Source organism: Calonectris borealis, chromosome 18 (genome assembly GCF_964195595.1).
Source record: "Calonectris borealis chromosome 18, bCalBor7.hap1.2, whole genome shotgun sequence".
NCBI lineage: Eukaryota > Metazoa > Chordata > Aves > Procellariiformes > Procellariidae > Calonectris > Calonectris borealis.
Genome location: NC_134329.1, coordinates 7588213 through 7614268, shown reverse-complemented (window position 1 = coordinate 7614268; position 26056 = coordinate 7588213). Strand labels below are relative to the sequence as shown.

The 26056-nt window shown below is 41.3% G+C and overlaps 1 protein-coding gene across 2 annotated transcripts in view; it reads right to left on the bottom strand.

The window, feature by feature from the left end:
- Positions 1-26049, bottom strand: part of NAA25 (N-alpha-acetyltransferase 25, NatB auxiliary subunit) — a 31256-nt gene extending 5207 nt beyond the window's left edge. The window contains exons 1-21 of one of the 2 annotated variants that reach the window (XM_075167594.1): positions 25908-26049; positions 22410-22495; positions 21329-21467; positions 19536-19654; positions 17510-17584; positions 16530-16637; positions 16001-16079; positions 15354-15465; positions 14123-14212; positions 13616-13785; positions 12748-12860; positions 9841-10048; positions 9151-9237; positions 7905-8085; positions 7148-7247; positions 2550-2701; positions 2115-2240; positions 1557-1800; positions 1210-1333; positions 788-853; positions 208-305 (exon numbers count right to left, since the gene is read on the bottom strand). In XM_075167594.1, the coding sequence (XP_075023695.1) occupies positions 208-305; positions 788-853; positions 1210-1333; positions 1557-1800; positions 2115-2240; positions 2550-2701; positions 7148-7247; positions 7905-8085; positions 9151-9237; positions 9841-10048; positions 12748-12860; positions 13616-13785; positions 14123-14212; positions 15354-15465; positions 16001-16079; positions 16530-16637; positions 17510-17584; positions 19536-19654; positions 21329-21467; positions 22410-22495; positions 25908-25965 (2535 nt within the window). In that variant the 5' untranslated portion in view covers positions 25966-26049. The remainder of the gene's footprint in view (positions 1-207; positions 306-787; positions 854-1209; positions 1334-1556; positions 1801-2114; positions 2241-2549; positions 2702-7147; positions 7248-7904; positions 8086-9150; positions 9238-9840; positions 10049-12747; positions 12861-13615; positions 13786-14122; positions 14213-15353; positions 15466-16000; positions 16080-16529; positions 16638-17509; positions 17585-19535; positions 19655-21328; positions 21468-22409; positions 22496-25907) is intronic. The other variant, XM_075167595.1, reaches the window with a different exon arrangement.
- Positions 26050-26056: the final 7 nt, after the last annotated feature.

Genomic DNA, 26056 nt, shown 5'->3' with positions numbered 1-26056 from the left:
TGTTACAAGTTGCTTTTAAAGGAGGCTTCTAAACTCACTTTAGTGTTCCTACTGATAAGACTCAGAGAGTCTTAGAGTAGTTAGAATATGCAACAAAAACCTCTGCTTTCATGAATTACTGAGACCAAAGAACTTTCACTGTGTTTTAGTTCCAACATTTCTACCCTAAAGTACCCAAAAATTTCTAGTTTCCAAAGAAAACAATACCTCAACAAAGAAGACTAGGTTTTCTAACAGGTTTGGATGAGTTTTCAAGGTGCCATCTCTGACTTCAATCAAATCACCTTTACATTTATTGAACAAGTCTGAAAAGAAAAAAGAAAAGCCTTATTCAGGACATGTAGATCAATTTAAATGTGTATTTTCTCTACAGCATGTGTCTCAGTGCAGTGTGCAAAGCTGTCAGAGGACGGACCACTAAGCAGCTAATGATAAATTTGGCCAAAGCCTCTCAAGAAGGTCCAGCTCTGAAGTTTCCTCTGAATTTTATTTCATTACAAACAGTATCTCCACTCTATTTATTAGCACACCTGGACCAAGTACCAGAGAGACAACAGTTTCTAAGACTAGGCTGCAAGGTAGCGAAATGATAGGACATAACATTCTGTGGCATGCAACAGCTTCATGATCAGACAAGCCAAGGGGAATCTCAGCCTTGTTCTCAAGTATCTTTCCAAGGGGTCTGCAGATGCATTAACACACTTCCCCGTAATTGCAGCACAGTCAGCAGCACATCCTCAGACCACCATGAAGCACTACCAGTGTTTATTCTTGAGTTACCATTTACCTGTTAGTCGTTCTACTAAAGACTTGAAACTATTCCCTATCCTCTCCTGGATTTCTGCTGAATCTTCTGAAAGAAAAAAAGTAGTTATAAACTAAAAGTTTGTGTATTTTCTGCTTCCAGAAAACTTAGAGGCATTTAAATGTAATTTAGTGTTAGCAGTCAAAAGCAAATACAACTGCTTTCAAAGAGGATCCAGTATTACATCAACATACACTGTACAAAAATGAAGACTCACATAGAACATTAAATTAAGGCGTCGCCTCCCAGATAACTTAGTGTCATTCAAAAAATTAACACACAAGTAAGTTTGGGTCCACATCAGCCAACGCCTAGTAGTTTTCAAAGTAAATGGAGACACATCTCGCTCCCTCCCACCAGACATCGTGACAATCTGGTTAAACCCCTGCCCCTCCAACACTTACCTAAGCCATTGGTATCTAGTTCATAAATATCACTAACAAGATAAAACAAGCTAGTCTGGCATTGACAGCTGCCATTACTGAAGAAGCCAGCCATTCGGGTAGGAGGAGGGCCAAGGACAGGATACTAGGCAAGAAGCAAAGAAAAAGATAAAAGGTGTTGCAGCTTTTCCTTATCCAGAACACAGTGTTTGTCTCTGGCACATCTCTCAGTCAGATTCATACACTACAAACTCAGGGCCAGTTACGTGCATTCTGCAGCCTGCTGGACGTTACAAGACGCATTCAGTTTCTCTGCTTGCATTCACGTTCATTTAATATTTGGGGATAGCTTTTTCCTTAATGGGTACCTGAATTTTTTGTTCTAGAAACTTCTTCCCTGAATCCACTGCCGCTTCCAGCTGCTGAAGCAGGGATCGAATTGTATCAATCTTGGATGAGACGCCGTTCTCTGCAGTCTTTTCAGAGTTCTTTGGTTGAATACTGTGACTAAGAGTTGGGAGTCCGCTTACTAGCCTTAAAGTTAAAGACCGGATTCGCAACCACATGGTTTCTTCCTCCAGTGAGAGTTTCCTATGTTCTTCAGAAATGTCCCTAGAGAAAGGCACCAAATGTTTTCAGGCAAATGCTTCAATTTGGCAAAGTAGCAAGCTTCACTCAGGTACAAAAGCCTACCCAAATTATCGAATACTGTATGAAGAGGAAGGAGTGGTCAGAAATTCAGGAAACTGTATTAATATGTAAAAAGGCAGCACTGCTAGAAGTGATGAATGATGCTTGTTAAGTTTGCAGTTAGCCAGCCTAAAGAACATTTAAATATGGCAGTTACCCTGAAAGCATTTTCTTCGCCATGTGTGCTGTAAGGAAAAGCTTACTGTGACTCTACAGTTAAGGATATTTCTACTCACCTGTCTTTTGGATCCCAGTTAAACAAGACGGTCAGGTCTCTGTTGTCACGCAAATCTTTCCATGGAATGTCATCCTCCTCTGGGCTCAGACTCATGGACTTTATACTTTCTTCTAAACTGGTTGATCTGTACATAAGAATAAGCAACATTAAATCAAACACTTGATCACTGGAAACAGAACACCCAGCTCACTAACAAATCACATTCTCTCCAATGTTCAACTCTTCTGATGTCAGAAGTGTTACATATACATGGTACCGACAAGGATGCTGAAGGGGAGAGCAAATTAGAAGCGGAGAGAAGTAGATCACAGGTTTTTGCCAAAAAGCTGCAACTGCAACTCACTAAGGTCTCACTTGGCCACTGTTCTGCCAATGCACAAATCTCCAATTTTTTCCACGTGCAAGGTGCTGCACTTATCGCTGCTATACTTACATATTTGCTTCAAGTAAGAGGTCTAACAACATCCGTTCTGTGCGAACTTGCGCAAAGTGAAGGGAAGAGTTCAGCCTATTTCTAAATGCAATGAATTCTGGGATCTTCTCAAACGCACCGTACTTGTAGGCTTGAATGATGTATTCTGAGGTCTGGAAGAAAACACACACCATCTCTGTATTAGTTACTTCCATAAATACAGAACCACCAGACTTCAACAAGGTCACTGCCATGAAATTGCATTTCTGTGGTTTTCATTAACCCAGAGGTACAGAATCTGGCAGATACTCAATCCCTGGGAGAAGGTTGCACTTTTGCTTGTCCAAGTCACCCCAGCAGTTTTGCTACTTTAATTTGAGAATGCCCAGATGCTCCACCGGGCAGTATGATTTAATAACCAAACCGACACTAAGAAACACCACATTACTGTCACCACTGAGACTGAAAAATACTTAAAGGAGGGGAGAGATGATTTTAGAAGGCTTTTTTTTTTTTTTTTTGAGATGCATTATTCAAATCATTGTTTCATTGTGAAAAGTACTTTCAGGCAAAATAAATATATCCCAGATTTTCTGGAACTGACTTGGATGTGCATCACATATTACCGCAACATAGATTAAAAAAATTACTCACACATTTTTTTATTTCTCTTTTTTATTAGATTTTTGAATACAGCATCACAAGATAATAATAGCAGTGTATACACATTACAATACAATCTAAACACCAAAGGAAACTGTCAGGGTCCATGGGATAGTTTGCTTCCCCTCTGATGAAATGCAGCAATACAAGGTACACAACTAATATTTCACATCAGTCCAAGTAATCTCCAGAAGGAGATTTATATGATGGAGGAGCCCCAAACAAGCACTGTATTTTAATGAAAACTTCTAACGGTAGAGACAGCATGAACAACTTATGCTCCCAGTCAAGACAGATGGCTGTATTTTTTTTACATCAGAATTACTCCACAAGTGAGAAATTCTGGAAAAATCAAATAATTTCTTCTGAACAAGATTATGAAATGCACTGAAGATGAGAGGCACCAAAAAGGCCCCTGGTTAACTAAACTTTATATAGTACTAACAGACTCAACCTGTCTGGAAGGCTCTGAGAGACTAGAAGCCAGTACGAACAGATGAAAGCCACCTTTTTTCTCCCCCTTTAAAATAAGAAATGTCCTCTAGGTAGCTCCGTCTTTTTTTCCTAAGAAATTTGGTTATTTGCATTGTATGAAAAAATATGCCAAATATTCAACAACATACCCTCTGATAAACAGCCTTGCAGAGTTCATTGTCAGGCTGCGGGACTGCGCTATGGGCGCTAATTCAACTGCATCGACGTGGTTTTTAAATCCCCATAGGATACGTTGGTGTTCTGTTTGCCTGCAGTATCTGGAGAAATTAAAGACGGACGGACACAAGAAAATTAGAGAGATTACTTGTGATTCTGCATATTTAAAGGAGGACTATCTTGATAAGGATAAAGTTGCCTTTTTAGTTTTGGCCAAATATAGCAATACTGCCTTCTATTCTCCTCCCTGTCCTTGGCATCCTTTCCCAGAGCAGAAATACTGCGTCAGGACTGCACAGCATCCTAGATGGCTGTTACTCATGGGACCCACTCTTAAACAGGATTCACTTCAGGCTGTTAAGTTCAGCAAGTCAGAAGGAAAACATATTTATCCAAAGCAATCAGTTTGAATCAGTAGCTATATTCTTATGCCAGACCACTTCGTTTACATCCCACACTTCCTGTTCTAGGCAGAGTCCCACGCACAGTGTGCCGCAGGACACGTTCTCTATGCTGTAGCAGACGTTGCAGCTATCTTAAACATCAACCTAGAGAGGAGCAGGCAGTATCTGAAATCACATAAAAAGGTAACTTTTAAAGGATAGTCCTCTTTTAACACTGCAGTTAGATGCTGTTATGGGACTCGAATGGGAAGCTGATACCAGGACCCTGAGTATGAAGGGGCAACCCCAGCAGAACCACAGCAGCACAGAAATTGGTAGCAGATTCTGACCTTGTGATACTTGGGACATTCCTTACGGTAAGGAATGCCTTTTTGCATCTCCACTCCTGTCATGCCATCATCCTAGGTGAACAGTACCCTGAATTGAGCCTTCACCTCCTGCAGTTTGCACCTTATGGTTGGTTTAAAGGACACTTGCTATTTGCAAATTAGTACAGCTTTTGATGCATTTCCCAACTAAAAGGATCTTAAGGTGATAACCACTGGAAGTGTCCAGAACATGGGAGAGATTTGGCTAGCCGAGATCAACAATGGCTCATGGTCCTTTGGTCGCAATACTCTGTCTCCAAGATGAGACATGATGCAAGTGGGTTCCAGAGTCACATCCTTATCTTGTAGCATAAAGAATTATATAATGCTGATTGCATCACTTCCGCCCTTTTTGCAATTTCAACCTTTTAAGGTGTAGTAGTGAGGCAGGTTGAACCAGTCAGGCACTGCCTTTTCAGGGTTTCTGGAACATGTGTTGAGTAGCATTTTCCTGGAAACAGCACTTGGAACGTGGCTGCCTTCGTCTGCGTACAGATGTTGAGCTACTGGAGCCAATCAGTTCTTCTCTGCTGCAAGCACCTTTATCATTCATGCCAAAGAGAATAACCTTCTTTCAAGGTAACCACATCTGAAGTTACTTCAGTTTGTTTTCCAGGGAAAGAGGATTTCTTGATTCTTTACAATGCAGCGTTCCCAAGCAGACAAATGACATCCAATAGTTTTTTCGGTTCACTTTTTTCACTTGGCACCCAGCAGTCAGGCTTTTTTATTCAGACAGTTGGTTCCAGGTATGTTTTTCATTAACATCCAGCGAGTGACCTTTAAACAAGACTGAACAAGGTACTCCTCATAAAAAAAAAAAAAAGCAAAAAAAAAAAGCCAAAAAAAAGCCACCACTACCATCAACAGACACGTAGGAGAAAGCTGTCTGGATCCAGGGCTTCACTCCAGCACAAAACACTGCACGCAGGAACCCAAAGACTCTTAGCAAGTAGAATCAGTGCTTAAACAATGAGCAAGTGAGGGAAGCAGATGAGAGCAAGCTCCCATCGTACAATCTACATGCTCCTCTGTGCATCCCGCTCCCTGCAGTGAAATTTCTGTGTCAGACACAGAAACTCAGTACAGTAACTCAGTAACTCACAGTAACTCAGCATCTCCCTTCCGGGCACAGGTAAATGGCAACTGGTATCTTGTACACAGGAACAACCTGGGCTGCCAACAGTGCAAAGGTACTCTTCCGAGGGATTACTGCATGAGCATGTTTACAGACAAGTCTTGTGTTTTTATCTATTTCTGGGATGGTGGGAAAGCAAGTTGTATGACTGCAGAGCCTTTGGAGCCAACTTAGCCAGCGGCTAAGTTTCTTATGAAGTAAAGTAAAAATAATTTTCTTCACCTACCTCTCAACAGTGATCAAACTGTAAAATATAAATATATAGGATATAGTCCCACTCCTCAGAATGGGACTGCCTTGCAAGTTTTAGGGAGATGGACTGACATGCATATACTTCCCTACCACAATTCTGGACTATTTCTGTTCCTGTTTGCCCAATATATCTCCACCAAGACTTCAAGAATGTGTTGTTCCACCGTTCTCCTACCTAACCCATTTTTCATGGATTCCATGGGAATTCTGAAAGAGAATTTATATTTTCCCTATGAATGTATCAGAATGTACATCAGAGTGTACTTTCCAAGTAAGATTTTTGACAAATACACTTACTAATCAGCAAGCTACAAGCATGCTATATGTCTAGGGCATGGCGTGCATTTTAGGATGCACCTGATCCCTTTGGGGGAATTCAGCTACTCTCTCCTCACTATCTCCTCCATTCCAGTGCCAAGATTCTAATTCAAGACAACTTTCTTTTCATTCACACCACTTTTTGGGGTGAACCAAATAAAGCAGGTAGTTCCCATTAGCACAAGACCAGGTTTTGCAATTTGATCCTATCACTTCAAAATAATGCAGTTAGTCATGGGCTCTGCTCTGCCTTCCGCGAAGATGAGACTTCAAGACTCAGTTTTTCCCCTCTGAAATCCTCCCACCTTGTTCCTTGCACTTTCCCCACCTTTTAAAGTGATGTGCATTCCCCACCATCCATGTGTGCCCAGGACAGCCATCACTAAAACACGCCACTTCAGTGATTGTCACATAAAGGATTCATGAGTATGCCATAACCATCTTGACCCACCATCCCTAGCTACTGTATGACTTTCCAAAATGCTAGCAGTTATGACACCAGGACTTACTTGCCACGTGACATTTCACTTAAGTTCTTGCATAAAATTACAATCCATTCATTTGAAAGTAATCATACCTGTTTTTGAGGAGTATTGAAACTGGCTTTTATATATAGAAAGCTAAAGCAAAACCAGTAAGTTACAAATTCTTGCAATGAGAAACGCAGGTTGAGGCAACCTTTACTATAAACACAAAGTTGCACGTATTATTCCTCTTTGTTATCACCACTACATTTCTGTAAGCCTTTACATAGGGCACAAACTTCTGTAAGGCATCTTGACATAATTGCTCTGTTACAGGGCACAGAGGCTTCTTTCAACTTACATCTTTCTGGTTGGAGTGGAAAAACCTGAGTGCAAAATTGCAGGATTGGGATGCCGCAGCGTAATGGCCCAGTGACTCTGCATAGCGCGTCAGAAGATAGCTGCAACACAACAGCACAAGTCAAATATCAGCACACAACCCTGGGGAAACCTGAATTTCAAACACAGCTCTGAACAGCGAACTCCAGCACAGTCCAGCTTTAATGAAAAGTCTAGAGATTTAACAGATGGCAATCACAACATTCGTATTAAAATTTAAGCTTTTAACAGTAATGGAAGGTATTCTTAATTTTTTAAAAAAACAGTATGCGGGGGCTTGGAGTTCCTCCATCCACCTTGCTAAGTGTGCAAGAGCTTTACTTAATTAGATACCCACAAACACACCAACCAAGGCACGGCCATTTCCATTTGGTATATTTGTTTCAACTAGCGCTCCCAAGCTTTGCTGAGCAATGACACAAGCCAGAACACCAAGCTATGACTGGCATCAAGATATACATTTCACAAATTTCTTTCAGATTCCCTTTAGTTAATACTCTGAAAATCCAAAACTGATCAAAATCACACAGGAAAGATACTCCACAAGAAGGGGAGTATACTTCAGTAGATGTGTCTCATGTAATTCCAAAACACTTTTACACAACAATGTATGAAAATCTGATAATCTGCTAACTTTCAGTAGCAAAGGAAACTGAAGATCTCAGGACTGGTTACTGGACGGTCACCATCACCAATTATTCTCAGTATATACTACCCACCCGATGGTGTCGTGCTGTATGTGTTTTGCATCAAGGCTGGAATAGAGCTCTGCAACAGGTTCAAATGCACCAAGCCTGCAGTAGATTCGAATGAGCAGCAATTTAAACTGAGCATTAGAAGGACTATGAGATAACCCTTCTTCTAAGAGAGTTAGGCACTGCCAAACAGCCGTCTCTTCACCTGGCGACAAAGACAAAACACATGGACAGGCATGATCAGAAAGAGGCACTGAACACCGACAGCACAGTTTGCTTTGGCATTGAAGCTTCCTTCCCTGAGTTACTCTCAAAATAGGCCCATGCATTTAAACATGCAGATGGCATTCATCAGCCACGTTACTGCCCTTAAAACATAACAGCCACCCCAGCACTATAGCTGCTCTCTGAGGGAAAGGTGGAGGAATAATTCCTCACAGGGAATACCTAGCTCACATTTGTATAGAGCAAAGCACTCACATGCAGGCATACTGCAGGAGAAGTGACCTTCCCTGATGAGTCCTGGACTGTTCAGGATTTCTAGCTTATACACACAGAGCACTCCCAAGAATTATGCAAAAGAGCAGCACAGAGCCAGGAATTCAAGAGCCCACTCTCCACCGGTGACCTGCCAGGAACCCGACGATGGATTTACTCAGGTTAAAGACTAAATCTTCCTTGGGAAAGACAAAGGCGTAACTGATGGCTACACTGAAGGGCAGGAATATAAACAGCCACCACTGGAGACTGACTCTGTGGGATTAGGAGACTAACAGGCAGAGCAGATGTGGAGTACAGGAATACTCAAGACAGGGCAACAGCTCTCAGCAGAAGGTCTAGAATCAGGGGATTCAAAAGACAAAGTATGTCAGAGAGGGAAAGAAATACTCTCAAAACACCTCTGATATCGGAGGGGAATTGTCCACAGAACTTATGTAAGGGGATAGAAAACATTACCTACATGGGAAACTCAGAACAAGCTTCTGAAGACAGCCAGCACTGAGCTGCAAGAGTCATCAGCAAAACTCTACCAGGACTTACAGGAATTAATCAGAAAAATTAAATCCCTTTAAAGGTGACTGAGGCTCATATCAAACACCAACTGAATAGAGGGACTCCTGAAACACCCCATATTGAGGGGAAAAAAAAAAAAAAACGAGAAAGCTACAGGCCTAACAAGCCATGCCAGGTACACAGTGGCCACAGGGACAGTCTCCCTGTCACATCCATCCAGAGTGATACTAAGCAAGATGCAATTTTAGGAACATACCTTCTAGCCACAGATCAAGCAGCAGGTGAACTGCAAGCAGGCAGTAATAATCTGAAAACTGCAATTCAGTTTTCAAACAAGATTTCCCTAAAAAGAAAAAAAAAGTTACCCTTGAATTACTAACAGTGCTGTCAGCTGCTTCTCACATTTCAGCATTATCAAATGACACAGCTATCTGGCAGACGATAACCACAGCTTAATCTATAAAATCCAGAGTTGTCTTAAAAACTGAAACAACTGTATACATGCTGCATTTGTTCATCATGAGCAGACTTTGGGCCACTTCATATGTTGACATCTGCTGGAAGAAGAAAAGACTCTCCTACAACTGCAAGATTTACAAATCAATATTCTTGCCCGTGTATTTGTCCTATGTGCACCAGTGATAAAGCCTGGCTTTGCGTAAAGGCACAGGCAATTTTGCGAAGATATAAATGTACCATCTCAACTACCCAGGAATTTCTCATTTATCTTTAAGATACATAACTGAAAAGAAAAAAAAAAATTAAAAGGAAACAGAATTCAGGTATGCCCAAGGATATAATCATAAAGGAGAAAACAAAGTATTATCTAGCGGCACGATGGGTGCCATCAGCGTTTGTGCTGTTCCGATCCCCTGAAAAAGCTCTGAACTATTGCTCATAAAAAGCTGCAAGTGAACTGCAACATTAGTTTCAAGATTTTTCTCACCAAACTCCAATCCATGGCGGTATCTCAGCATCAACTCCCGGACCACAGTCAGCTTTTGCTTCTTATCCATGGCGTGATAGATACCGAGCAACCTTGAGAGCTGCACCACACACAAGTGTTGTTGCAGGGCTTTGATATCAGCTGGCAATGCGATTTCATTCTCTGCTGCTGCCGACAGAGGGATTACTTCCAGCAATTGACTGATGAACTGAAAGAGAAACACTGTCATTAAATTCTGCAGGGCATCTGGGACTGCACGAATGGAAAGCATCATTTCCTCCCTCAAATCAAGCAAAAAAAGCAAGGTGGAAATGTCAGTATCAACCCTGATGTCACACTGAAATCACTGGTTAAAGAGCTGGCTTCAATTTTTTTTTTTTTTGAAAGGTGATGAGCACACAGTTCTGGTTGCACTCAATAGCTTTTAGTAAGTTTCATCAAACAGATGGAGGAAAAAAATAAATCACAGGCAAGTTTCCAATACATTGACACATAAGGGAGTTCAAGCACCTGTTAACACTCACAGTAATAACATATGCAATTAAAATAATTAGCTACTGAAAGGCTTCACAGCACACTTCCAGGAAATAGTGGTTTTCTACTAGCTATTACGTTTTCTCTCAACTCTGAAGTAATGCACTGTACTCAGTGAGGTCATAATCTTTGATTAATGACTTATTTTTTAAATTAAGTTGTAAGAAAAGCAGCCTCCCAAATTTAACAGGAGACGGCAGACTTCTCACAACATGCAGTCAGGGCTGGACAGTATTTTTTTGTTGCCCTAAAATCCAACAGTGTTTACAAACTTAAAACTGAGTTAAAGCCAATGAATTCAGCTTTACTACATTTGGTCTTGAAACACAAGAACTGCATCAAATGCATGCCCGAGGCAAAAAGCCTGACAGCTAGATAGGAGGAACACGTAGCACCATGTACACAAATTCCAGTTTTCCCATAGACTTTGATGAAGACTGTGTTGACAAATTTTTTCACTTTGAGATTTTGCCAAGCTGGGCAAGGTCAACTGAATCACTAATCCGCATGCTCCAATTTACACCTCTAGAACTCAAGATTGATGTCATGATGATTATTTCTGGAATAACTCGTGTGTCTGGTGGCCCAGCAAGATCACCACATTCTCAGCTACTGAACTGTAACACTATTCAGAACTCTCAAAGAGGAAAAAAAAAGACCTCCCCCAGCTGTATATAGCCCCTGTGTGAACCTGCTACTTTACCTAGGATACAACCACCTTCAGCATCTTTTGCTGTGAAAGAAGAATAAATCTAAGACAATCTATAAATATTTTCTTGAAGTAACTTAAACTTTCAGATTTCAAAAATGCATCAGCACTTTAGCACCACTAACCCTCCTCAGCTACATGTCTCCTTGACTGAGTTAAACTGCTGCAGATGCATGCTTTGGAGACGACAGCGAGAAGACAGCCATACACTGGAAAGACTTTCTATCATGTCCGTATGACACAATGACATATCCATTACATCAGCAGCAGTTTTAAGGCCAATCAGAAAATTTTAGAGAATTTATTCAAAGTCATGGTTTTACAAGCACTGCAACAAAACTGTAGCCTAAACTATTATTTTTAAATACCATTCCCCCCACTCCGGGTTTAGAATTTGTTTCCTGGAAAGCTAGGATTAAACTTGTTCAGTGCTTCAGGACTTCAGGGTTACCTTGCAATGGTATCACCATTTCCATAGCTATGAGTTAAATATCCTACTTCCCACATCTCTTGCCAGTGGAGTAAAACCACACCTCTTAACATAAAACATCAGCAGCAACCCATACAAGCCAGGGCCACCGTTCTCCTCATTAGTGAGGCTGTGGAAAGAGCCTGCATTAGAAGTCAAAAAATATTTTAATAAACTAAGAAAACACCACTACTATCTACACTTTCTTTACAAATATTTTATCAACAGCCTCTGGCTGATCCAGGATTCTCTATCTAGCCCTCCCCAGCTCTGATAATTTTACACAATGGCTTAGAAAAACAATGGGGTGAGTGACAGGATTCCCAGCTGCTGAAGTCATTCAACGAGCTGCTCGTGACTCTGCACAAATAGTCTTTTCAGTTAAAGAGAGCTTGTTTCAGAAAGAGATTCTGGAAAAGTTGTCATAGGTCTTTTGGTCACCCCTTGATCAGTATCAAGGTGTCCACTCTCTAGTACTGCAGCAGAGCCAAGCAAAACATCTGTGTGACACCCTACCTGCATCGGATGAGGGAGCAGATTTTTCCCATTAAACATAAAACTTTAATGGGAAAAACAAGTGATGAGTGGGAAGGGAAAGAGAAGGATGTCTTTGTAAAACAAAAGTTACCGTACACAGTAACGAAATGCTACAAATGAATGAACAGGGTGGTCTTTCTCTTTACTGTTTTCACATTACTCCATTTTGTAAGCTATGATCTATAAATAAAAGTGATGAGACATTACTCATTTAAAAATGAGCTAATCGGGTAGCTTATCAATTGAACTACAATTCCTAGGGAGCTTTTCATTACAAGATACAAGCTCGTATCTTGTGATTTTCATCAGCATTACGAGCTTTTCATTTTTGATACAAGAATTCAACCAAAACCATCTCAAAGCACCCTGACACCTTGAAATCGTAATAAAAAAGCCAAATGAATACTACATCTGGGTCTGAGACTCTGCTGGATGAAACTTAATTTTTAGTCTCCAGTAAAAATCCTCTGAATGAAATTGCTCAGTGTATTCAGATGTTCATTATATTTTCTGCAGTGCAAAGAGTTTTCTGCATTTCAAACAGAAGGTACAAATTTGATGTTTCCAATCTTTTAACATGATCCACAGGTATTTTAAGATAAAGGGACCAGAGTGCAAACAAGCGCTGCAGTTCCTGCCACCACTTATGTTTCCTTACCTTTGTGTATTGGCTGGATGGGAGCAGATCCACAAATACTTTGAGATCAGTAAAACAGCAGGGTTTGTCCCCAAATTTTTTGAAGTATTGGAACATTAATTCTTCTGGATCACCTAGAAAAAAGGCCAGTTCATCTTTTTAATATGCTCCATTAAAAGCTGAATCTGTAAAATCACTATGAGAAATCTTTGTTAATGCCTTTTTTTCCCTCCTTTGAGATTACATAGCTATTTAGAAAAGGGATAACTGCACTACTGCGGATTTTAACAGAGGCTCAATGCCTTTGGTAACCAAGGACACATAAAAAAACCCCAAGAGCTTCATTCAAGCTACTTTGGCAGATAAGAGCTCAGCATAACAGGCATGCGTACACAGCCTCTGCTTATCTAACAGTAACTTATTTTTGGATGGAAATACAAAAGGAACTAGTAAGTAGCACAGATGTTGCTCTAATCACATTCCCTCCTCCACCGGTTCCCTAAATGCGATTTTTAAATGCAAGTTTTTAAAAAGCAAAACCTGGTACTACTGCCAAAAAACTTAAATGAAAAATCACCTGCGTAACAGCAGGGCTTTCTACAAGAGCAGTGCAGCAGGAATGCACTTTTCATTACAATGTCAGTGACTGTACGCTCCTAGATCCCACAGGTCCTTTTGAAAGTTTCCATCCTTGCTTTTACAAGACCTGGAGCAGTCTGGAACTACCTGCCTTTCTTCAAGGCTCATTTTCAAATGCCTTACATACAGACAACAGCACGTACGTTTTCATAACAGAGACTGTATTTAACTCAGTGATTTAGCAAAGAGCTTGTTCCAAGTTTGTGCTCTCTCCAAAAGATTAATTTATCATCCAGTTAGTGGCTCTTACCTAGTTTATATTCATCATTACAACCTCTGTATCGCAAACGTCTAATCAGCTCCAGTTTAGCTAAATATGGTCCCCGAAGTGGCCGAGAGCTCTTAGATTCTTCTGTTATCCTCTCTTCTATAAATTTCACAGCTTGCTCTACAGAATAGTGTACCTCTCCTTCCAAAGAGCTGTACAATGAAAGAGACAAAGGTTCTTTGATTTTTCCCATTGCTAGGGCATTGATAACACGTGCTCACACTCCCAGGATACTCCTAAGGAAATCTGGCATGATGGATTCTCTAACTCAATCACCATGAATAATATAAACTGGAAGAGTTCTATAGTGTACAAACCACTATTTATACAGCTGTTTCCAATAAACTATTGCCAGCCTCCAAAACAAAGTAGGGAGAATGCATCATTTGGGGTCTGATATCAAGGAGTCACCCGAAGACACAGAATATATGAATGCAAACAATTGGCTGTAGCACAAAGGAAAAAATCCAGGGCAAAACTGTTACTTACTGCTCTTCTTCTGGCGGAGGTGTCCAGGATTCATCAATGAGTTGAAACACTGAATCAAAGTAAGTTATATAAAACTGCCAATCATCTGAGCTGAAACAAAAATCAGGCACAGAACAAAGTTTAGGGAATCACAAAACAGTAACTCACTTCTAAAACAGTATTCCTTGCAAAAGCTGCATTTAAGGAATAGCACATATTCATATTACAGTAAAAACAACTGTAATAAGAATAATTCCTCCTTGAAAAGGTCTCACATCTTAGGAATGCTATCATCCTGAACGTCTTGAAATGTACTAAAGGAACAATATCAATAAAGAATTGAAGCAAGCTACAAATTCTCCTCTTAATGTTTACATTCCAATCAGAGCTCATGAATATCCCCACAAAATGCTAAGCCAGAAGTTTCTCCCGCCCATGTTCAGAGCAATTTCAGAGTATAGAACCGGAGATGCCAAATACAAAGAGGTAAAGCTGAAAATGTCCTTATATTAGTTCTACACATTGTCAGTGTTGTTCTCAAGTGTCCTGTAAAGCTGATGCTTATTTTCTCCAGTTTTTCCCACTATAAATACATTTAACAAATATTAAATACCAAGAACAACTTCTCTAGAGAAGAAACATTTTGCTGTCCCCATGGACAGTGGAGGCAGACAGAACCTTCTAATCTTCAAGCCTCTGTATTTAATTTATACTTAAGATTAGGGCACAGCTAAATACAAAAGGCAAACAAATCTCTCTTGACAGTTCCAAGAGACAGATTTGATCATACTAGTATGCTCTCTCCTGATGCATCTGTTCAAAGCATTACATGCATTTCCCAGTATGAAGTCTGGCCAAGTGAGAGAAATGAAGTTCCAGAAAATTAAATGTAAATGCAGTTCTCCTCCTCTGCCACCATGAAAATTAGAGGTGGACAACCAGCACAGCCTTTAGAAATAAGGAGGTAAATAAAATTTTATCGCACTAATGTGTCGCTAAAGTCAGTCTTCAAAAAAAGCAACTACAGTCCTGACACTGAGTCTCCCTGTGACCTTCACCATGTCCCTTTAACATTCCATTCTGCTGCCCTTTTCCTCAGGCTTTGGAGTGTAAACGTTTGGAAATGCTTTGAGATCCTCTGATGTTCTTCTATTTTAACCACCATTTACAAAAGCCACTAAACAAGGCAATTCACAACGAGCCCAGAATTTTTCTTCAGTTTTTTAGTAGGACTGCAGAAATACCATCTCACTTTTTCAGCAGCAGCCTTCTCGACAGCGCATTGCACTCTGGCCACCTACACAGCTTCTTGTACATTGCCATACACTTGTTCTCGCGGCTTTGGAGCTCACTTGTCAGCTTCTCTAAATTAAAAACAGAAGGGCAAGTTTATTTAATCAATGCATTTCCTTCTCTACTTTCTGCACAAGGCTTCTTATTATAGCCAAGGATGCAAAACAGTAAGTACAAGAGAACAGGAGAGAGACCCTTGAAGGATAGAAAGGACAGATTTGCTATGGAAACCTTCATATCCCAACTCCTTAAAACTACACTAAAAGTGTATTTTAATCACCAGAAAGAGTCCACAAAAATGTAGGATATTAAGAACAATTTTTTTTTTTAAGATGGCAGCTACAACAAACTAAGATGCTATCACTTTACTACAGCTAAGCATTCCGCTGCAAAGTTCGTCACTGAGTAACACTTAAATACCATAAACAAGTGGGTAAAACCAGCTTGCATGAGAGCACTTCCAGAGTTTGCATCAATGTTTGAAACTGGTGCTAAGAGTCAGGCTTCTTATAGCCTTTTTTTTTGTAACCAGTGGACAAGTCTGAAGCAAAGGAGAACTGCTGTTCCTCCACACAACTGTGATTATTAATTGACAGAATAAGTTACCTCCTAGTTTTCCTCTTACGACGTCTAAGGCTTCCTTATACTTCTCTAAACGTTCCAGAATCATGTAGTACAGTTCGACCTTAAAAGAAAGATTAGGCTGCAATGAAATTTGCTAGTAAAACAATATACAGGTGTGCCAAGAAATAAAGTGGCTTGTGTTACTGTCATTAGAAATAGGAGATAGCCAGGCCTGCAGAGCTATCTTTAGCATCCCAGAGGGTGGAACATTCAGGAATTTAGGTCTTTTTTCCATTCTCAGTCCTGAAGTTTCTCTTGGGGCCTCCCAGGGAGCAAAACCAAGTACTTCATCAGTCAAATCAAAGCCAGAAAATTTCCTTGGCCACATGATTCCAAATCCCTCTCAACCCTCTGCTCTTGGTTTTCCTTCTGTCCCGCCACATTCACATTTACTTCCAGAACACTACTGATTATTATCTTGGTAAACTGTTAAAATAATCAACTTCCTTTAACAGTGCATTCCTTGTCTCAATAATGTTCAAATCAAGCTGAAAGTATCTGCAAGTCTTACTTCAGCCTCAGCTTCAATCTTATCCTCTTTCACCATTTTTTCCACCATTCTCTCAGCTAGCGGCAAAAACATCGTCTTTGAGAGGTTTTCATCCTGTGCTGAAATAGACTAAGGAAGAAAAGAATTATTGTAACAGCTCATCAACTTTTTGTGTTGGTCCACCCACTGCTTTTTTCACATTAGAAAAGGAAAAAAACAAACCCAGGTGCTTCAATCCCTCCCAAAACCACACATTCAGAGCTGCCATCTATCACGTGCAGAGAGCAACTGCTCTGTTAAAAGGCAGCAATAAAACTAGTGATATACTGAAAAGCTCCCTCTTGATTACATTGTCCAGAGACTCACACATCTAGGCACACAATATCCACGGCAAATAACATGTAGCCAGAACACGTTTGTGTTTTCCATGGCACAGTATTTTAGAGAATGTGATTAATGCCTCCATCCTTTTTTGCTTGGCCAACACTCTGTCAGGTTATCTGATTAGTGCCCAAGTCTGCTATCTCAACTAACAGCAGCACAGCTGATCTGCTGTCTATTCCTGCAGACTTTCTGCAGTCTTAAAGGCATGCTAAGTCTAGAGCTCTCATTCATTTCCTTCTAGAGCCTTTATAACCTAGTTACAGAGAGGAACAGTTCTGCCTGAGGAGCTGCAGATATTTGAGGATTTATTTATTAGCTCTCTAACTAAACCAAACTAAACAGACAGTAGGGTACTAGCCCAGATAAGAGAGTAATTCGAGTCGTATAAACGTGGCAAGGCAGACCAGTTAAGTTGCATTGTAAAAACACTACAGCAATTCATGTTGAACCACACCAATGATGCTGCTTAAGGAGGGCTCGGTCCTTCTCCCAGCATCACAGAGAAACAGTTCAAACAGACGTTTTACTCAAAATATCTCTAATATCTTCACTTGGAACATTTCTGTTTGCACTATACCTGCAGCAAAAATCAAACTCATTTGCAACACTGTACACACCTGCATAATCAGGCTCATCACAGACCAAAAATAGTAAGGATTTTTGGGTACAATCTTATAAAGTGCCATTCCAGCCTGAAAAATATAAGACAAAGTTTCATCATTCCTGAAACATATCTGTTTATGATCTCTCATGACAGACAACGCAAGCTAAGCAGCAATGATGGCAGAAGACAACACAGAATTAGCAACTAGATGGGAGGATTTTTATCAACCCATGAGCCATTCCATCCTAACACACATTCTAAAGAAGAAAATAGAGGGTGAAAATGTTTCAAAAATCAAGTACTTTGTGTAGGTCTGACAGAACGGCAACGAGCATGTGCATGTATGATTGCTTAACCAGATGACAGCTTTAATTAGAAGTGGTAACTACATCAGGAAGCAGAAGACTTATTGTTTAGGAGTGAGGGGGATATTTCCAGTGCTGATTTTCACTAGTATGCTCAGTCAGTGCTAAAAAGCACACCAAACCGCATGCCTCCCTCATGTAAGCAACTGCCCTTCAACACTCATTTCCTACATACACATACTCACATATCCGAAATGTGAGGTCACCTATACGTGCAAAGCAGTGGTTAAGCAAAGGTCGAGCTCAAAGCTTGGCTGTATCAAAGTAGAGCCAAAGTATTAAAGATTCTCTAGCCTAACACAGAAACAGTTATTCACATATTTCTCTCACAGATTCCCAGTGTCTGTATATAAGGACAACACCTTTACCCATACAAAATTTGTAATTAATTTTAAGAAACTACACATAATACAGTCTACTACCACAGATGGACTTTTGTACCAATTTCCTGACTGCAGTCTCAGTTTGCATATTCCAGTACTTTCAGCTGAAATACGCCAGAACACAGGACGCTGAGGTTTATTTTCACTCTCCAATCAGTTAGCATCCACGCACTCTTTGCATTTCTAAGTCCGTAGGTCAAATGCACAGGCCAATTTGGAACATCCTACTCTCTGACAATGTCTGGATAACTTAACTAGATACATGTTTGTATGACATTTTAAACATACAAAAGGTCAGATAAATGTTAAATATCATTATCTGTGCCAGACTGGCATTTTTTCCACTCATGGTTGTAGAGAGGAGTACAATTAACATACAGTCACATCTCTGAAGTTTAGATTGTCATATGAGGCTTTAATTTCATGTACATAAATAACTTTGCCCCCATCTACAACTTGAACTCAAACAGCATACAAGTTGGGCTACAATGGAGAATAACACTTCTGCCCAATATATTCTTTCAGTTATTTAAACCAAACTTGTATAAAAATTCAAGTCACCTTAACACAGTGGGAACGAGAGGGAGTTTAGGACTCATTTACTTGGCTCTCTGTGCTTTTTTATACAGAACAGTGAGCGTGCATGCTTTGAAAAGAATCTTCCATTTATAGGCATTCTCCAGGCACCTAATTTGGAAGGGATGAAAACAAAACTAACCAGCATGACACAGTTTTGCCAACTGAGAAGTAAGATGTACTTAAAGGAAGTGCTTTTTAGTTTTTCTTCATGGAAGTACAACCAATACAAGTCTAGTTACATGTTAGATTCCAGAGGTAAGAGCATGGGCAAGATTACTCTCCCCAAAGGTAACAGCAAACTAAGGAGTAAATCAAGTCTGAAAACATGGATCAGAAAATCTTGCTAAATTATCTTGTATCTATTCCAGAATTCCTTTATAATACACTGCCTCATACGTAACCACCGTACTGTTCAAGACAGATTGATAAAAACCTCCCAAAATAACCAACATATTCTATCAGACCAAATACGCACAGAAAAGGCACATTTGTCCTATCCCATGTAAGGAAAAGAAAGCATTTGTTTTCAGATAACCCACCCCCTAAATAATGGTCTTTTAAGCCTTTCTGTAAAAACTAACATAGAGAATAACTTCTGCATTAACCCAGTTTAGCTTTCTGGAAGACTACTCATAATATGAAAAGACATTAACAGTAAGATATACAGAAAAAGACACCTTAAAATGACCAGAACACAAATTGTTGATTTTACCTGTTGCATCTTCTTGTACTCTCCAACCCTGGCATAGGCCATGAAGAGATGAGAGTGATACTCTTCACTGTTGGGAACCTTCTTTACAGCTGCCTCATAAAGTTTAGTTACCAGTTCCGCTAAACCAAAACCAGATGCTTGAATTAAGGCAAATTTGGGAATAATTTTAAAGCACAGCTACCTAAAGATAGCATCAGTGATACTCTGAACAGTAATCTAATTACACTCATCAGCCACAGGAATGGTACTCTCTCCCCCAAGACCCCAAGCACTACAAACATTAGGCAAAGGAGGAAAGTGCTTAAACCAAACAAACAAATCAACCTCAAAATAGAGTTAACAGCAACAACTGAACTGCTCAGAAGCACTTAAGTCTTTTTCTTAAGAAAGTTTGTCTATTTTGGAGCATTAAACTGAATGAAGATTTCTATTCCTGGCAGAATGACTGCTCCACGTGAATTATCTATCAAAACACAGAACATTTTCAGAGCCTAATATCAAATTAGTTACTCTTATCCCAGGTTTACTTATGTTAGTCATATCCTGTTACTTCCCAATTGCCTACTTTAGTACTCTTAACAAGTAAAATACTTCACGCTATACGTTTTAATAATAGGTCTATCATGACTAAATACTTATGCAAAACTTTCTTACATTTTTATCCTTCCAGATTTTTTTTCCTTACACATACAATCATATCTCAGTGTAGTATTAGAAAACTAAATGTAATTTGTCTTTCACATAGTTTACATATCCTGGACACACATACAAAAAACATCTAATTACAATTTTCTTGCAGGACCAAAAGTGGAAGTGTCTAACACCCACTATTTCCTTTCTGAGTTATAAACCTAAAAGATAGAAACCTAAGCTTAATGCTTATGCAAGTCGTTTACATTGCCAGAAAGGCTTTTGACATTTTCAGGGGTTTGTTTATGTTGAAAGTCACATATACACTCAAAAATTTCATATTGTTCAAGAAACAATGCTTTAACTCCACATATACACACACATATAGAAATAAATAAACTAGGAGAGCATGAGCAATTGCTATATTGCAGACTGATACCAAATACCCATTTCTACAGAAGTTGGTTCGCCCCATTATCGCTGCTCCAGCAATTGAACAGTAAACGCTGCTAACACCATCAAGAACCACAAGAAGCTGCCAGAAACAACAACTGTTTAGAGCTGTAGATAAGCAGTATAAAAGGTCTGGCTTCTTTCAGAAAAGCCCATGCAATTTTACTCTGTCACTCAAACATTCACGATTTAGTATTTTTAAAATACCATATCACTCAAGGATCCGTACTGAAAAAGCTAATGTGGTCAAATTGAGAGGCCAGAATTTCCCTTCTGTTTGTCACGCAGTTTCTTGAGGCCTGAACCCCTCGACTATGGTCTCACAGCATCAAGCTCACTCCAAACCACAGACCATGTGATTTGTCATCTCCACCACATATACTGACAACAAATTCCAGTAGCTTTCGTTAAAAAACAAAGTGAACTCATAGGCTGATCGTGATGGATGATTATTAGCATGCCATTCATTTAGGAACTGTGTACACAATAATGTTAATGAGAGAAGCCTAAACAAGGTTTTTCGCTTTAGGGTGATCACTAGATCCTTAGAGGCATTTATAACAGGCATCATTTAAATTCTCTGAGTCTCTTAATAACATGCCTATAGACGAACCCTGGACTTCGCGCGTTTCCCATGAAACTGCGGGTCACATATACTTCTGGAAAAAATGATTATTTATGTTCTAGGAGAGGCAAAGGAAAAAGCTTACGTCTGTGCATTTCCCGGTAAAGAATAGTTAGTGCTTGCAAGGAATTATCATCTGTGGGTTCAAGTGCTGCTACTTCTTGTGCCAGAGCATACGCTTCATCTTGCTTGCCAGTTCTCTGCAAGCCAATTGCCTTTAGAACCTATTGACACAACACAGAGGCAGCTGTTAGAAAAACAGTTGGCAGTTACCAGTGAAAATCCTCTCATTCCTGGTGAGGAGAGGCTTTGCCCAACCACCTCGTTACTTCTACAGAACTTCAGGTTTTATTAAGCTTCTAATCCATATGGCTGTAGAGGAAAACTTTCAAATGCAAGCTACGTCAAATAGTACGGCTTTGCATTTCTTAACAAACATGCAGGTGCAGGCCGCTCCAAGGCATCAGTTGCCACTCAGTTTTCCCCACCTGCAGACTGAAAACTGACCAGTCCTGACAATTTTCATTTTCTTCTTTCAATAACTGGCCAGAGAGAAGACGCATAAATGAGATTCAGGTCAATGACACTCACTTCAGCTTGGGAAGCTTTCAAAATGTAGAAGTGGTATGAACTATAGAGGAAAACCCACAGGGAAAAGAGAAAAGTAGAGTCTCATAGTTCAGAAAACCGAGAAACAGAACTCCTTTCCCTTCAACAGGGGCAGAGCAAGGAGGGCAGCGAACAAGAAGGAAAGAGCAAATGCCTCCAAAATCACCTTGTTATGTTTTACTAAGGACTACACCTCCCAAAGAAATGTTTTGGTCCAAACTACTACAGATAGGTATCCCAACCTAAGGTCTAAAAGAGGCATTTTTAAGGCACAGCCCATGTGCCAAGGTTGCTTGCAGTGGCTCTGACAGGGAGCTAGACAATTTGCTCAGGTGTAACCAATTACACTCATTAGAGGCACCTCACCAAGAATATCTGCATAAGTTTTCAGGCAAACATGGTATTGTGTGAATTAGAACAGCCCAAGATGTTCCAGAGGTTCAGAAAACACTGTGGTCTCTGAAGATCATGGACACTGCTCAAAAAGCACCGCAAAACACCCCAAGTCTCAGAGCTACCCTCACCAAACGAGCTCAGTGCACCGCAATCCCACTTACCTTTGCACAGTGAAGATCCTTGTGTTTTTTGAGCAGTTTATCCGCTTGCTGGATTGCCATTTTATTATTGCCATTATCGAGATAATCTGCATAAGAACAACATATATAGTATTATAGCAGAACACAAGACCATTCTGGAAAGCTACTTCTAATTTTACTGTGGAGTATGTGCTGTTAGGCCAGTAGTGCAAACCGCATTTTCCTTGTATAATTACTACTAAGCCAAACGTTCAGGAAACATGTCATTTTGCAGATGAAGTATTCACCTCGCTGTACTAGTTTTAGTCATTCAAACAAACAAGCTTTTGTAATTACTCCACACAGATCATTACAGCAACAAAAGAGACATATAATAGCGCGGGCTCTGCAGCAACAGCTCTTTGCTACCAATGGAGCTTAGGCTCTTTGCTTCAGTAAAAGTAGAAATTAATTTGGTGTGCCTTTGGGAGACTTTCAATGACTTTTAACAGGCAGTAGGTTAGAAACTAAGCACTCACAATTTATCAAAGCATTAAGTGAGAAGACCCACTTGTCCACACGATCCATGCTTCAGGCAGAGCAAATCTGTCCCCTAACAGAGTATCACTGTGCTTTCACCAGACTGGTTTTAAAGACAAAAAAAGGGAAGCTCCCGCTGGGATATCCCACTACCTAGTAAAACTTCAGCTGTAGAAAACCCCTGTCTCAAGACCATTTTCTCCTTTTTTCAGCTCGGTATTATAATTTTCAGCTTCACCTACAGTGCATCATCATGTTATTAGACAATTACAAACAATTTTAGATTAGAACATGACCCATATATGTTTCCCCTCCCTCAAAAATTAGTACTTATTAACCAAAACCTACAGAAAAGCTTAGCTGCACCTCACATGCCAACAGGGAAGGGTCTGCTCACACTGTTATGGCCTCTCCCCCACCAAACAGAGCTAATGCCAGTTAATTGAAATTACATTACACATCTTTTTCTCATCAAGACTGTAGTTCTCATAATGAGAGAGAACTCTTACTGAGTAGAGAGGTGACCTTTAGTAATTCCCTAGTATATGGTACAAAGTGTGCATCTATACTAATGAGATTTATATTCAGCAGCTTTAACATTTGCCTCCCTGGCCAAGTAAGCGCTGCAGATTTAAAGTAGAGCTAATTGGACTCCTGAGACCATACAGACAAAACCTCAAATGAGGCAGTCTGCCCACACTAACCAAAACAAAATGTTGCTGCATAAAATATAGTTTGAAACTGTAATACATTGTTTTTACATGGGTTAGATGGCCATTTTAACTTATGAAAACCTGTGCATCACCTTTAACATTAAAACTTAAGCACGGACTTCTCAGTGAAGAGGTTTCTGTGGAACAGAACATCCTGGTGATCTCTTCATACACCAGCAGAGACTTCTTGATTTAAGGATCTGTGTTGCACAGTTCACTTACACACAAATTATCTGCCACGCTGCACTGCCTGTCTTGGGTTGTTTAACAACTGTGCCGATAAGATCTCCGCTTTAGGTCTCCTAAAGTAAATCAGATAAACCACAAACCTCTCTAAACTGCAGCAGAATAAAAAGATTGTATTTTGCTAACAACAAGTAAGTTTGTTGGAAGCCAAAGTAGCTGGCAACTTCCAAAGGAATTCAAGCTAAAGGAAAATAAACTTAAGCCTACATTAGTTGCAAGTCTGTAGGTGCAGATGTTCAATGGCTGGAACTGCAACACGTGAACCTTCAGGTGAAGGGAGAACACATCAAGATGAAAGATAAACATAGCTGTCAAGGAACCCTGAGTAAGCAAGGCACACGGTGCAAATGGAAAAAGCACTGTTCTAAGTCAGGAACCAGACCCTCGACCTCATGCTGCACATCTCCAGTTTATGACTTTTGTGAAGTTGTATATTTACCTCTTTAAGGATATACACTTTATTTCGGGTTCTGCAGCTCCGAAGCCTGAACTCAAATCTTACACTGCAGATAATCCTTTCTAGAACTAGCAGAAAGCTATTTTAAAGCTCTCTCCCTAATAGCTATACTCTCTGAAATGAATACAGTGAAATACATCTCAACACCATCTGCTTTAATATCGGTTGAATTTACCAAGCTTTTTCTTTTAAGAACATTTAAGATGTTACACAGGTTATAACACACATAATTGCACGTTAATAAAAATGGCAATCACAGCATGTACAGAAGACTAAGGAAAAAACTTAAAATTGTTACATAAAGACAAACTGCACAGCTGCACTCATAAATATGCAATGAACTTTAAGACAGCTGTGTGTTTACACTTCTAATCAAACAAAACTATCTTCCTCCATTTCACTGGAACCATCGTGGATGCAAGTCTATACCGCACCGTCCTCACTGCCCGAGCAGCAAAGGGCATTCCCAAAGCACGTTCCTCCCCAAACGAGGACAGCTCTCCACACGTTAGTAGGGATTTTTTTCTGGTGTTGAAAAAGTTGAGAACATTTTCCAAAATCTCTATCCAATCTTCAATTTTAGGGAAGGAAATGATACCGTAGCCTGGGGAAGTGTTTTTCTTTTCTCTTTCTCTATATTTGCATAAACAGAGACAAGCTTGTCTAGAATGTCTTAAGCAATCACAATTGCATGTAATACCCTTGGAAATATTTGGGGACAGCTTAATACAAGAGGTTTCTTAACAACACCGTCTCCTTCTAACTACTGCACTCTTGCCTCCCAATTACTTTTCGTAACACCACAGGTTAGTCTGTGCCGCACCACCTCAACACGCAAGTTTAAGGTTTCCGTGACTGCTCTTCTTCCTTTTATAAATTAATCCATTTCTAACTTCTCTGCAGCAGAAAACAAACGCCGACCGAAGTTACCCTGACCAGGAGGGAGAGGCACAGAAACCACCACCACCCGCCGGAGAGAGGTACCGCCCGAGCGGGCCGCGCTCGCCCCTCCACACCTCCTCCCGGGCGCGGGTGGGGGGTTCCTGAGCGCGGAGACCCCCCGGGCCGGCAGCGGGGGGCTCAGGGGAAAGCGCCGCTGCCCGCAGGGAGACGCGCGGCGTGGAGGGAGCCCGGGTCCCCGCCAGCCCGGCCAAACGCCCGCTTCCAGCCCCGGGCGGGAGCCGGGGCCAGGCTTCGCCGGCCTCCGCGGCAGCTCCCCGCGCACACACATCCCGCGGGCTCACCGGGGCAACGGCGCCCGCGGGAGGAAGGACGGGGCGGCGAGAGGCCGAGAGCCTTCCTGGGCAGGCGGCTGGGGCCGCGCTGCCCCTCGCCCCCGGAGCGGCCTGCTCGCCGAGCGGAGCGCGGGGCTCCCCCGCCGCCGGGGATGGGGCGGGAGAGGCGGGCGGGCGGAGGGCCCTGCCGGAGGAGCCAGCCAGCGCTTGCCGGGCCGGGCCGCCCGGCGGGCCCCTCCGCGCCGGCCCCAGGCGCCGCCGGGAGGGCCGGGGCAACCCCGCGAGGCTGCGGCGGCGGGGCGGCCCGCCGGGCGGGGGGAGCAGGGGCGGGGGGCCGCGGGGTCCGTACCGTAGATGGGCCGCAGGCGCCGGTCGTTGGGGTCCTGCACATGGCCCCGCGCCGCCATGATGAGAGCGCAGAACCGCAGTGCGCAGCCGCCGGCCGGGCCGGCCCGGGGGCGGGGGTGAAGGGGCCGGTAGGAAGCGCGGGGCGGGGCC